The sequence below is a fragment of the Atta cephalotes genome, assembly GCF_000143395.1.
Source record: "Atta cephalotes unplaced genomic scaffold scaffold00002, whole genome shotgun sequence".
Classification (NCBI taxonomy): Eukaryota; Metazoa; Arthropoda; class Insecta; order Hymenoptera; family Formicidae; genus Atta; species Atta cephalotes.
In genome coordinates, this window is record NW_012130066.1 from 7,368,276 (window position 1) to 7,383,307 (window position 15,032).

Sequence of the window (15,032 nt, forward strand, 5' to 3'; positions counted from 1 at the left end):
TATATATATATATATATATATATATATATATATATATATATATATATATATATATATATATATATATATATATATATATATATATATATATATATATNTTTTTTTCAGTGTATGAATAGCCAAATTCAAGAATAAATTAATGAAACTACAGTTACGACAATTGGAAATTACAGGAACACGAATGTATAGCGTGTGCATGAAAATGTCTATAGTGATTTTACAATTGAAAAGGCATTCTTTATTATCCTTTAATACTGTTTTATCATCAGAAATGTAAAAATCTTGGAGATTTGTATATTTTTGATGATAAAATAATGTTTTATGAATAAGGTAAAATCTTTATTTATACTGGCCCATATTCAGAACGCGCTTTTATCTCTGAAAATCTATAATATACGTAACATAAAATATACCCGAGAAAAAATGTTTTGTATATAATTATATAAAATTATAAAAAAATATATATAATTTTACGCAATTGTATATAAATAGACATATTTTAGTAATTATTTAGAATAATCCCTTCTCCCGCACCTCAAATTTTAATAAAAATACACTTATTTAACATGTTTTCACTCAAAAAGAATCTGGCAAAAAACGCAGCGATCGGCATGAATCGAGTTATTAAGTGTTAAAGTTGAAGACTTTAGAGATTAAGATATTTAGAGATTAAGATATCAATCCGATTCGATATAACTCCATGTATACTGTTAGAAATGTTAATTTTCTTTCTTAAATTTCATTAAGTTTTAAGTTACGCAATTTGAACTTAATTTCATGACATTATATTAAATTTAATGTATTTATAACTAAAAAGTATATGTGTACATGTACATAAAATTTAATGTATTTTTCATAAATTTAATGTACATTCATTACATTTAAATACCCAGCAAACGAGAATGAATTGAAATGAATTGAAATGGATTCAGATTTTCAGAAATATTGATTCACGAATGTTAAAATGAATGCTTTTCAATCCTGAATGTATTTTTATTCATTTATAGGAATTGCATGGAGCATATGCCTTTCTCTATGCCTTTCAATCTAAAAATAATATTAACTTTTTCTGTACAAAACAACACAATTGTGAATACTATTCAATTCAAAATTTTTAATAGGAAATGCAGTTTTTCAATCCAATTGCATCCAACTGAATCTAATTGAATCCAATTGAATCCAATTAAATCCAAAAAAAAGTATGCGCTATTTAAAATACGCATTTGAATAGAAAAAAATTTCAATTCATTTTAATCCATTCTCGTTTGCTGGGCCCAACAAACGAGAATGGATTGAAATGAATTAGATTTGAAATAATCGAAGTATACGAAAAGTATACGATATTCTTATTCATTTCTCTTTTATTGTTTTTGTCTTTAAAATTTAGAGCCATCAGATTGCTAATGATTTAAAAGCTTTGCTAATATTCGACGAATATTTAACATCTTCTCGAGAAAAAAAGGTATAAAAAAGACAAATTAATTTGCATTATATGGATTTACTAATTTTTTTTTAGTTAACTTGTTTTTAGAAAATTTATATAAGCTTTTATCTTTATAAAAATTTGTACGTCTCGTTTTTGCAGTTATACTTTGAAATAATTACAAAAATACATATATAACTGATAGAATCGCATGATTACAAAATTATAGTTAAAAAATTAAAAATGTTATACAATCAAAGCTAATTATTTTATATTCGCATAAATAAACAAGAATATCAAATTTTAGTGTTCTTTATTAAAAGAAATATATACAGCATCTGCAATTAAAAGAATAAAAAGAATTATTCCACATCTTCCTCATCATCATCTTCTTGACTGTTAATCTGGAAGTATCGTAACTCATACGTTTCCTTGTCTTTCGATACTACTCGCAACCAATCACGCAATTTATTCTTCTTCAAGTATTTCTTTGTCAAATACTTGAGATATCTATAAAAACAATGTTTTCCAAATTAGTGCAAATATCGCTCTTCCCATAGCTTATAATAGTAAACTTGTAATAGTAAAAAACAAATATTCATAGTCAATTCTTATTTTAAAACTATCTTAAGATGTCACGAATCAACTAGAGGAACATATTAAGACATTATTTAAGATAACATTGAAATAATAATGGACTATGAATATTGGCTATATTATTAATATTGTTTAATATCATCAGGTTTTATCTACTTAATAAAGACAAGATGGCACAAATATCGTTTTGTCTTTGTTCCTCATTAAATGCCAAGATAAAATGATATTTGTGTCGACTTGTATCACTAGAATCATAGATATTTAGTTATTCTTATGGGCTTTCTATAATAAGTCATTACCTAGCTCGAAGCCATAAGAAATTGACTAATCATAGTCAATTATTTTTCTCATATTCAACTATGATCGATCAATTTCTTATAGCTCAGAGTTCAAAACTTAAAATTTATTCATTGTCGCTTAAGTTGATCACAGAGATGTATTAGGTGTACAACTTTGCTTCCGCCGTTTTCCTATAGACGGCTTTAGCGGTAAGTGGTGGTCGAAATAAATAGATCATAGACGTCATACAATAAACTTGGGTATCTGTCAACATAACCCCATAGAAACATTAGTCGATTTGTGTCTGCATCATAAAGTTATTCTCGATTGAAAATATCAGTTTACGAGCCAAATTCTCATCATTTGCGGGAAGTTTTAATTTTTTAGTTCAATATGAAGAAATCTGCGGCTGAGGCTCATCGAATGCTCTCAAATACTTATGGTGAGGCCGCTATTAGTGAAAGAACGTATCGTGAGTGGTTTCAACGCTTCAAGAACGGTGATTTTGACGTCCAAGGTCATGCTCTGTATTTGGTGGGACCAGCTCGGCGTAGTGTATTATGAACTGTTAAAACCGACTGAAACAATCACAGGCGATCGGTATCGAACGCAATTGATGCGTTTGAGCTGAGCATTGAAAGACAAACGGCTGCAATACAACGAGAGATATATAATATAAAGATAAAGTGATTTTGCAGCATGACAATGCTCGACCCCATGTTGCAAAAGTGGTCAAGACATACTTGGAAACGTTGAAATGGAAAGTCCTACCTCACCCGCCGTATTCTCTAGACGTTGCTCCCTCTGACTATCACTTGTTTCGATCAACACACACACGCATGGCCTGGCTGACCAACACTTCCGGTCTTATGAAGAAGTAAAAAATTGGATCGATAGCCTATTATCGATATTTGTGGATAGCCTCAAAAGATGAGTTTTTTCGACGCGGGATTCGTACGCTACCCGAAAGATGGAAGAAAGTAGTGACCAGCGATGGACAATACTTTGAATCATAAATGTATAACCAGTTTTTTACAATAAAGCCTCGAATTTCGGAAAAAACCGGCGGAAGCAAAGTTGTACACCTAATATTAGCATCTTAAGACATTATTTAAAATGATTTTAAAGAACAGATTATCAATATCAGTCTAAATGGCAAGCACCTATAAGTGAGTATTTATTCCTATTTAAAGATTGTCTTAAGTAATATCATAAAATGCTAATTTAACTTTGTGATTGATTCACGACATATTGAAATTGTATTTAAGATGATTTATATGAATTGACTATGGATATCAACTATATCCATAATATTTTACAATTGTTATAATCATAGAAAAACGATATTACTCACCGTTTTGAGAAATCGACATCACTGTTGACAGTGAGTTTCATTTTATTGCGTTCCAAGGCAACATTGTTGCCAAAGTTATTAGTTTTCCCACCAACCTTGATTTTTTCTTGTAAATATTTTTCCTAAAAAGAGAAAACATCATCGTCTTATAATAATCAGTCTCAATGATATAATATTAAAACAATAGGCATCACGCAATTCAAAATAAATCAACGTTAGAATGTTTTATCACGTAAAGGTTAGGAAAATCCGAGAAATAGGATAGGTCTCGATTTCAATCAAACGAACAATTTCGAGCAAAATTCTCACAGATGGGAAAAGAGAGTATTAGGAATATAATCTTAAATAATTAAGAATAATAATGTAACTTACAAAATTGTTAACATCCATAATATTATCTTCCACGGGATGCGTGCAATCGATCGTGAACCTCACGGATACCTTTTTTTTTGTCCCTTACCCCGAAGCACCTGCTTCTTAATCGGGCCTTTAGTTTTCTTTGCTGGCTAAAAATTTGCGAAATAATCTATTTAATGATTGGTCAATTGGTCAATGTTGCCATTATTTTATAGCAACATTATGAAACATGGAAAATCGTCCAAGACGCCGAGGTAGGAGCGTATGATAGGATACGTATGAATCGGACTAGATTGAAACGATCTCAACATAAAACAATAAGCCAATGTGTCGCGATCGACGAGTCGGACGCGTTCTTTCTGTACGTAATATTATTTTAACGAAATTCTGCCATAATTACGAATAATCATCGTATTTTTGCGAGAACGACAACTTACCGGAACCATGTTCACGTGTGTCCAACGAATAAAAGAACACGAGAAGATTGATTCTGATTGATCATCATATGGCGCTACAATCGTTTACACAGGAACATTTATTATAAAAAATTTACTAGATATAGACACAACAGAGATACCAACAGCGTGTGGTTCAGTGGCAGAACGAAAGTCTAACCAAATCGGAAGAAAGAACAGGTTTGGGATCGAGACGAGGAGCGTTCTAATATTTTTCTCTATTGTCGTCAATTATTTACATTATTAATTGAGAGCAAAAATCTATAATTCACGTGACACGTATATGTATTAGATTTTCACTATATTATATGTATATATATATATCTCTCTCTGAAAATTCTATTTATAACTCCCGCATGCTTTGAATGTATATTCACTGGTATTTTTTCCGCCCATTTTTATTAATAATATATAATAGTAATACCTTTCTCAGTGATTTTGATTTCAAAATTAAATCTAGTCACTGTAGCTGAATATAATTCTTCGATCAACAGATACGATTCTACATCGCAGAACATATGCAATAATAAATTGTTATAAAACATTCTTATTGCATTTTAAAATATTGCTGATTAGTAGCATTTGTAGCGTTATAGCATTCTAAGATATTGCTAATTAAAATAAGAATTATTAATTGAAATAAGAAATTGGCTATGAATATTGGTTTATCTTAATTTATGATTATGGCGTAATGGGCTTTCTTTTTACAATAAGCCAATATCTAAATTTTGACCAATTATAGTCGATTATTCTTCTCATCAATTATAATTGGTCAATTCTTTATAGATTAAGACTTAAAACTTAGATAATATGGCTTATTGTAAAAAGTCTATAAGAGATTCCATACGTATTTGACCTGTAATTTGAGCCAATTTATCTGAACTGCATGCTGAGAAGAGCGATTTAGGACTCGCCACCAGAGGTCCAACGGAACTCGCTCGAATTCGCACGAGCACCGTAATCACGCGAATTCCCTTTAAATAGAACATCAATCTCAAATTCATTTCAAGCGTTTAAAGCAGAACTCATACATCACTTATTGATGAATCTAGTAGTGTGGGACTGGGAATGAAACGCCGCGGCCGACTGACTTTTAAAAGCTTCGAGTCAGGCCTTGAATTATTAAAAATAAACGACAATGTATAATTCGTCGTAATCAAATAAGTAATTCTCCATGTTTACAAGTAAGTTTTTCTAAATCATATTTCCGCAACTAAGATGATTTAAACAATTTAATATATAAATTTTATATCAAATTTATACGTATCATATTTTTAGTACTTGACAATGTTTTTCGAGTTCAGCCAAAAAAATATATTTAAAGAAAAATGATATGCCTGGAAATTCTGGTGACTCTTGAGAGTTTCTTGTTCTCATACAAGCAACATTGCTGCCTATTTAAAAAAATATATTTATGTATCATGCATAATATACGCTGAATATTAAATAAGAGAAATAAATACAATTAATGGAATGACTCGTAAATGATTTAAAATTGAGTACATTCTGGAATTAAATAATCAAAAAATTCTTTTACAGTTAGTAAAGGAAATCAACTTTTTCAAACCGAAACTTTTAGTAATAAAATTTAAATCTTGAAAAAGTAGATATCTTTTGTGAGACTCGTCTTTGATATATTACAATTTTAATAAATTTTAATAATAAAGTAAGTAAAAAAATTGATGCAAGGTATATCCTAAAATGCATATTAAATTATTTCGTTACCTTCATTTCATATTTTGATGTTGAGAAGAGCATGTCTTTGAATTTTCATCGGATATTAGCAAAGTTTCTAAACTATTTGGTAATCTGATGACTCTAAATTAAAAAGACAAAGCAAACAAAATATTCATAAAATGGGACGTCAATAAGATGTTGTGCATATTATTGATTATTTAAAACTTTATTAAAAATTTTAAATAATCAATAATATGTACAATATTCAATATAATCAATAATATGCACAACATTCACGTTACATATATTTTCAATACTAAAAATCTACAGTACGTAATGTGAATTATAAATTTTCAGTACTGGCTGTGCATATCGGAATACGCCTATAAAATATAAAGACATAATTATTTATGAAGTCATTTTATTTGTATTCATTGTATGTTACTTTTAACTCTTCTAATTTTTTTATATTATATGTCTTAAATCGCATTATTGTATCCATTGTGCATTATATTTAATCCTTCTAATTATTTTATGTCTAAATTATAGATACAATTCCTATAAATTATAGACATTGACTATGTTTACACCTTATGTCCGTTTCCACTAATGTAGATTAACTTTAATCTCGGTTCAATTTACTCTTCGTCTTTTTAATATCTTTCTAATCTTTAGAATTAGAAAAAGACGAAGATAAGTTGAACTAAGATTAAAATTAATCTATATTGGTAGAAATGGACATTAATCGGATTTAATAATATTCGTAGTTAGAAACTAACCATTCCATTTTTCAGAGAAATATAGTTATGAGATTGGTTAGTTTCACAGTTAGTAGTTCATAACTACAGGTGTTATGAAACCTGATTAGGTGCCATATAAATATGATCATTAATTCCTATTCTTCCATTATGTCTAGATCCTTATTTATTATACATATTATATAATCAATATATACAAGTCTTAACACTCAAAGTGAACTTTCTAATAGAGGCATAAATCGACTCAGAGACAAGAGTCATTCTTGTCTTTGTTTCTTACTGATTTTTGAACAAGGACAGGATGACTCTTATGTCAATTTGTGTTTCTTGCTGGAAATATTTTAAAAATACTGCTGCAACATTATTACAAAAATAATATTACAAAAAGAAGTCTTCGCAATGTTTCTGCAACATTGTATTGCAATATGCAATTGAAATGTTGCAGCAATGTTGCTACAAGTTTCTGTACTGTACGAGTCAATTCATTTCAACTCATTCTTGTTTGCTGAGTAAATAATTACCTATATTTTATATATAATTGTATATAATTATATATAAAATTATATATAATTATATAGAATTATGTATAATTATATATAAAATATTTTTCCCGGGTAGTATGTTAGCGCGCTAACATCGTTGTAAGCGTGTTCTGAATATGAGTTACATTATATTTATCTTAATTTAGAACAATTAGAATGGTTGATAATATCATCGTTTTTCAATTTCCACAGAATGAATCAGATTGCCCCAGAGTAATCACGCTAACTCTTGTAAAAATATCGATCGTTATTTTTATTAATGATTTTTATTAATAATCTTGTCAATGATAAGTTTAAAAATCAAATGCACGCACTTTATAATAGTTTAAATTTGGCGCAACCTTTTTCCTACTCGTCATGTGACAAATTTTCATTCATTGTTCCATTTTTCCTTTTTTTATTTCGTGTTGTCTTTTTCGTTTATTTTTATGTCGTGTTGTGGAGAAAGCGCTGAGAGGTGCTGAGAGGCGCTGAGATCGTCTCATTGTATGCGTTTGTGTTCGTATATAGTGCTTGTATGCATTTAAATTAATAAAATATTATTTTTTATGTGTAGCAACAATTTTAATTATTATCTTCATATTCTGCTAATAAAAACACGTAAGAGTAGAACTTTTTCATTTGTAAGTTAAGTTTATTTCGTATAATTAATAATTTTTCGATAGCAATTGAGGTTATATGAGATTTCTAATGTTTCAATCCTGTTGTAAATAGTCTTTTTTTCTGAATTATAATAGCTCTAAAATGAGTGTAATTACTACGTCCGAGAAGAAACGCTTGCAATCCTTGAAGGAAAAGAAACAGGCATTCAAAGCAAAGGGACAATTTATACAGCAAGCATTAAAGAACTTAGTGGGTTTATTCACGTTGTAATTATATTGTATTTTATATGTATATATTATTACTTATAAGATTATTTTTTTTTAGGATAATACTACAAACAATAAAAAAATTATATTTGATGATGTTAATGAACAGCAAGATGTAAAACGAAAGAAAAAAACAAAGAGAGATTTGTTTGACAGTGACAATGACAATAACAATGAAAAGGATTCTTTATGGAATGAAGATGAATTTAAAGTTAAGAAATGTAAAAAGGTATGCATTTGATACTTTGTTTTTTTCAATAATGATACTAATAGTATTTATTTATGCTCACAGACTACTCTTGGAAATGATGCACGTTTTATTCTGGATGATCGTTTCATAGAAGATGACAATCAGACTAAGGAAAGTAAAGTTGTTGAGGATACCGATGAGTATAATTTGCAGAAGGAGAAGGAAAAACAATTAGATATTTTAGAAGGCATTTTAGGAACACCACTTACCATAAAAAATCTGGAAACGAAACCTACTAAGTAAGAATATTTAAATAAATAGAACTTATGATTGTTACTTTGGATATCTAATGATAAAATATTTACAGGAAAGAATTGATGATACGATATGATCCAACTGAAAATGGACATTGTGAATATGAAGTAAAACCTGTTCAACCAGAAACTAAGGAAAAAAGTACCAAAAAAAAGAAACGTAATAAATCCATGTCAGAAATTACAGATTCTGCAATTCCCGAACCAGAAGTGTCAAAGGATATTTATTATACTGTATCTGATACTCTGACAGAAAGCTTGAAACAGAAAGAAGGATTTAGTTTATTAAAATTACATGGAAAGGAAAGAAATGACACAGGTGTTTATTAAAAAATATGACATTTTTATATTTTTATTATTTTATATCTGTACATATATTATTTCAGTTTCAGAAAATATCAAGAATAATGATACATCCATAGTGGAAAATATTAAAGCCCAACATTTTAAATTTAATTTTAATGCAAATAATGCATTTAAATATGATTCATCTGATGAAGAAAATACATCTAAAGCACCAGATATAAATAATCAAATGGTTGACGAAACTAAAGAAGGTATTCAAGAAAAAATCCTGTTTGGCCATAAAGATACTCTATTTTTTGATAGCAATGATATAAGATTTAATGGTATGTATAATAAAAAAAAATCATGGAATTAGAGCATTTAAGTTGATACTATAAATATATATATATTTTTTTTAGAAGCTGTCAAATTCTTCAGTACAGAAGCTGCTTCAAATGATACACTTAATAATTTAAGACGTGAATTAAAAACAATTGTACGCATGAAAATTCGTAATAATATAAGGAGACATCAGCCCTACGGTAAGAAAAGAAAAATAAAAAAATCTCAATAATATTTTTTTATTCTCTTTGAATATTTATATTTGAAAAAGATATAGTAAATAAATATAAAACTAAAATTATAAATATAAAAAATATATAAATGTATAAAAATAGATTTATTACATTATAAATACACACATACATCACGAATTTATTATATACATGAATTTTTATTATTTCTTTAGACCTTATACTGACTATTGTACAGTAATTTAGTCAATAATAACTTACTTTTTCTATCCACTTAACAATATCTGAAAAGTTCTCAATCTCTTCCGTGTTATTATAAACAATGTCTGGTCGCAGTCATCATCTACTGATTTTTCTCCTTATCGTTATCCACATCATTTAGGTTACAGATTTAGATATTTATGTTATATTCGAAGAATCATGTTGAAGTTTTAACAAATTTTAAAAAATATGATACATATGACGAGATAATAATAACGATTCAATATGTCGTGAATAAAATTATTACAAATTACTAAATTAAAAAACAAAAGTTTAAAATAAAAGTTTCCTTTATCAAATTTATATTTTTTATATCAAACCTGTTGTATTAAACACGTACCTTATTACATTTTGTTAGTTTCTTTAGAGAATAAGATGGAAAAGAAGATTGACTACAAAAAGAGAATTGAAGAGATCTATTCTTTGCTTAGATTTATTGTTAGATTTACTGCTTAGATACATATATCTGATACATAAAATAACAATACATATGTATGATCATTTTATAACCAACAAAGCAGTCTACATTGCTAATCCATATGATTGTCATGTAAATTTCAAAAGATGTGTTTAAAAACGATAAATTATTATTTTGTATGTTTTTCTTTATAAAAAAAAAATCGTATAAATAGAATGCACTACTACATAAATTTTTCGAAAAAAAAAACAATAAAAGTTAATTATCGAAATGCTCGCGGTTCAAAGTTTGGTTCGATGGTTTGAACTAAGGTTTATCATTAAAATAAGCATTCATCTATTCAAAAAAGAAAAATAAAGGGTTCTACCTATGTAACATTTATATGTAACATTTATATGTATATGTAACATTTACATATTGCATTTAATTACATAAATTTTGAAAATTATCTGCACATTATAATTTATTCTTCTAATTAAAATTAATATCTTTATCTATAAAATAAATTTTTTTTTATAACAAAAAAACATAAATAATTTAAGAAGTGATAATATAAAATGCTTTAGAAATTTTTTATTTAGATATTTTCCCGTATATAAAATTTTGTAAAAAATTTTTTAATGCACACTGAAATAACATTTTAATTTATTCCCTTGCAATGTAGAACACTTTGTTCTATTATATTCTATATTATAAATTTAATGAATAAAGTATTACATTATATATACATTATATATACATAGTTTCTTTTGTCAATATATGGTTGTTTATGACATTCTGTGATAAAACTTCTTTAATATATCAAAAAAAATATTGTGTGGAAGTCCGGATGATATCTGTTTTATGTGTACATTTATTAGATTATATGTTTCTTCTTCGCATCTGAAGTAAGCATCCAGCAGATTTAAGTCATTGAATAGTTGTTTTACGCGTTGTACCTTTTCTCGATCCAAAGTTCCGTAACATTCCTATGTAATAAAAAAAGAAAGAGTTAATATAACAGCGTTCGATGAAGCAATACATTTAACAAATGATACTCACTTCTAATATTTTACGCTGTTGTGGAGTAACGCGTTGAAGCGCTTCAACAATAAACCATGTACATTTCCCTTCCTGGATATCAGTCTTATTTTTGCCACAGACTTGATCTCCATAACAATCCAAATAATCGTCTTGAATTTGAAACAAACATCCTATTTCTATTAAGATGGTTGTTGCTTCCCTGAACATCTCTTGATCTTTTATTCCAGCCTACAAGTAACACATCACTATTTATCAATTATTATTAAGCGAATCAATTTTCATGTATAATATATATATATAATTACGGTACACTTACTAAATGCATTGCTACTGGTAAACAAGTTGAATAATATGCTGTTTTGAATTCGATAATGGAATTATATTGATTCGTCGTAAATAAATTCAGATTTGGTCTGTTAAAATTAGAAAACAAATCTAAACTTTGGCCTATTGCTGTCTTCATTATAGTCTGTCGAAATATACTTTCATATGTAATTGCTCGATTGAAAAGGAAAAGGGAAAAATTTAGATAATGGACATATCATTGGAAAAAAGAAAAATATATCTTCACTCACATCCTGGAATGTTTCTAGTAGATTAACATAACAATCTTTTCCTTTGAAGTGTTTTCGAATTAAATAAAATATGGAGCTCAGTAATATGAAAGAGTCGTTGATTGCTACTAAACCGAGATCATTGTATCGGTACCAACATGGTTGGTCCCGACGAAATAACGATTGATCTTCTATATCATCTACTATGAAGAAAGAAGCTTGCATCTGTACAAGTAAATGTTATCATTAATTCATGATCATACTTAATTAAAATGATTATTATTATATATTATATTATATATACTGTTTCTTTGATTTGAAGGTATTATAATTAAAATCTTAGGTTATCTTGCATTTGATTCATTTAATGCAGTTGTTCCATCTTTTGATCAATTTTATTTATTGAATAAATAACAAGATTACCCAATCACATATGCGGATTGCCAGATTTATTGCTCACAGGTAAAATTTATTAAAAGGTGCAACAACCGGTCTTTAAAGTTTATGAAAAATATCGATATCAAGAAAAGAATAATGAAATACATACCAATTCCATACACCATGCTAAAATCCGGGCTAAACGAATGTTTTCTTCTGTCAGTTGATCACTTGGTACTAAGAATTTATAGGTATAAACTAGCCCTAAACCGCGATTTTTCTTTCCTTGTGGAACATTGTATTGTAATAGCTAAATAAAGAAACATCAATGTATATTTGTTCAATTCTAATGTTCAGTGTTTCATATTTCGTTTTATTATTATAGTTTTTGAATTATTAAAATATTAAAAATACTTAATGTCTTTTTTATTTTCTACAAAATCTGAAACTGATTTTATTTGTTTAATTCTCCTTAAGATATTTTCAAATGATGTTCGATGATGTTTTATTTTTCTAAATTTATACATTATTTGAGAAAAAGAAACAGAAAGAAATTCTTATTTAAAATTTTTATATTCATGATTATTAATTTTGTCATAATGACATTGTATTATATTGTATTTTTTATAATCATGCTGAAAGAATTTATTCTGAATCGATTAGTCTTTCAAATAAGTTTTGATTACGTCATCTGTTACATCCTATTATTTAGCTTTTAATTAATAACACAGGTCGACAAAATTTAGGAAGATCTTGCGCTTTGAATTTTAAAAGATGTAGGATTTTTGCGCCGAAAGCGTTTTTTTTTCCATTATCCTCCATTTTTTTACAATATTCGCAAAAACAGTTTTGTCCGGCTAAACAAAAAATGATATCGAAGTTTGTTTTGCGACATTTAACTTAGAAATGTTCCAACAATACTAAAAATATTTTTTCGATGCTTATAAAAATGTTTTATGCAAATCACGAACAAAAATACTTTGGAAAAATCATAAAAAATATCTGACAATTTACTTGTAGCTATGTGTTTCTAGTTTAAATCCTTTTTTGAAAAATTTCCGACTCCACACATCTAAAGTGCAAAAACAGCCGGATTGGATTAATACATTAGGTCGATGCATAAAACATTTTTATAAGCAAAAATTAATAAAGAAATTACTTTGGAAAAAACTGTTTTTGCGATTATTTAATATTTAATAAATGGAGAGTGATGGAAAAAGAAACGGACTAATTCACTTTTAGCGCATCAAAATCCTACGAAAATATCTTTCAAAGTTCAAAGATCCCCCCCATCCTAAATTTTATTGGCCTGTATAATTACTTTTTTCAGCCATTTTGCAACATCTGGAATGTCAAAATTTTCAACTGCTTCTTTGATATCACGAATAATGTCCGGCCACACTGCCATTAATTGCTGACTTTCTTCTTTGCTTGTTATTCGTATCGTTGGAGTCATGGAATAAGCCATTTATGTTACAATTGAACGTTCTAAGGTTTTTAACAAACATTAGTTTAACAAGTATGACAAATAATAAGTAACAATGACGATTTAGTCACGTCATGAATAAAATTGTAATGAGTTACAAGCCAAAAAGATGATGAAATAAAAATTTCTTATATATTTTGTATATCTTTTATATGAAGTACTTCATATTTTATTAAATTTTGTTAACCTTTAGAGGATAAGATGGAAAAGAAAACATGAAAATAGTACTAAAGAAAAATTTGTTCTTTTCTTGGTTATATATACTCAATACATTGAATAACAATACATATATGTATGGTCTTTTTATGACAACAAAACGGTCTACGCATTAATAATTCATATGACTGGCATGTAAATATCAAAAGATTAATTTAAATAACAAATTGTTCTTGCTGTTTTTTTTATCCGAAAAAATACATTTCGTATATTGTTTTTTATCCGAAAAATCAGTATAAACAGAACGAAGAATATTTAATATTATTGCATAATTTTAATATTAGAATTAATCGTTAAAATGCACGTTTTTTTATTTATTTATAAATAAAAAAAACGTGCATTTTAACGATTAGAAATGAAGGAGAAAATATATATTACAGTGTTATCTATTACCATGTGTATGTAACATTAATATACATTGCAATTAATTATATAAAGGATTCTTACAAATATTGGTGACATTGTATTTTTTTATAAATAAAATTAATATTTACTTTCATAAAATTACATTATAAATAATTTTAGAAGTGATTATTATTAAATATTAAAAAATTTTTTTTTATTTTCTGAAGTGAAATATCTTTCTGGACATAATCTTTATAGATTAGATCTCTTATAGATTATTTTTTTTTAGATTTTATATAAGAGATATTTTGATATTTTTCACAACAAAATAACATTTCAGTATTCTTGAATATCAATAGAATACTTCTCGTTTCACTTTATTCTGCATTTTAAATTTAACGATAAAATATCAATGCAATAATAAATATTTATTAATATCAGTTTCTTTCTTCAATATACATATACAATATACATATATGATTATTTTATATCATTCTGTGATAAAGCTTCCATAATAAAGTCAAGAAAAGACTACGTAAAAGCTCACATGATATCTGCTGTATATATATTTTTAGTAAATTATATGTTTCTTCTTCATATGTAGAATAAGCTTTTGGTAAATCAAGATCAGTGAAAAGTTGTTTCACGCGTCTTATTTTTTCCGGATCGGGAGAACCGTAACATTCCTACATAATAAGAAAAAGAATTAATAGAACAG

The 15,032-nt window shown here is 27.2% G+C and overlaps 3 protein-coding genes and 1 pseudogene across 3 annotated transcripts in view; 1 reads left to right on the forward strand and 3 right to left on the reverse strand.

Moving 5' to 3' along the window:
* Window positions 1-1,719: 1,719 nt before the first annotated feature.
* On the reverse strand, window positions 1,720-4,478 carry LOC105621424 (annotated as a pseudogene).
* A 3,708-nt stretch (window positions 4,479-8,186) lies between these two features.
* On the forward strand, window positions 8,187-9,816 carry LOC105621435 (nucleolar protein 8-like). The gene is made up of 6 exons (XM_012202908.1): window positions 8,187-8,294; window positions 8,370-8,540; window positions 8,604-8,800; window positions 8,869-9,134; window positions 9,208-9,444; window positions 9,520-9,816. The coding sequence occupies exons 1-6, from the start codon at window positions 8,187-8,189 to the stop codon at window positions 9,672-9,674; spliced, it is 1,134 nt and encodes a 377-aa protein (XP_012058298.1). The 3' UTR covers window positions 9,675-9,816.
* A 1,263-nt stretch (window positions 9,817-11,079) lies between these two features.
* On the reverse strand, window positions 11,080-13,735 carry LOC105621446 (farnesyl pyrophosphate synthase-like). Its single transcript, XM_012202917.1, has 6 exons — window positions 13,589-13,735; window positions 12,437-12,577; window positions 11,911-12,114; window positions 11,652-11,804; window positions 11,354-11,563; window positions 11,080-11,280 (listed from the first exon to the last, which is right to left on the reverse strand). The coding sequence occupies exons 1-6, from the start codon at window positions 13,733-13,735 to the stop codon at window positions 11,080-11,082; spliced, it is 1,056 nt and encodes a 351-aa protein (XP_012058307.1).
* Window positions 13,736-14,799: 1,064 nt separating this feature from the next.
* LOC105623490 (farnesyl pyrophosphate synthase-like) overlaps window positions 14,800-15,032 on the reverse strand; it is a 4,155-nt gene continuing 3,922 nt past the window's right edge. Inside the window, exon 6 of the mRNA XM_012204888.1 lies at window positions 14,800-15,000. Coding sequence (XP_012060278.1) covers window positions 14,800-15,000 — 201 coding nt within the window. The remainder of the gene's footprint in view (window positions 15,001-15,032) is intronic.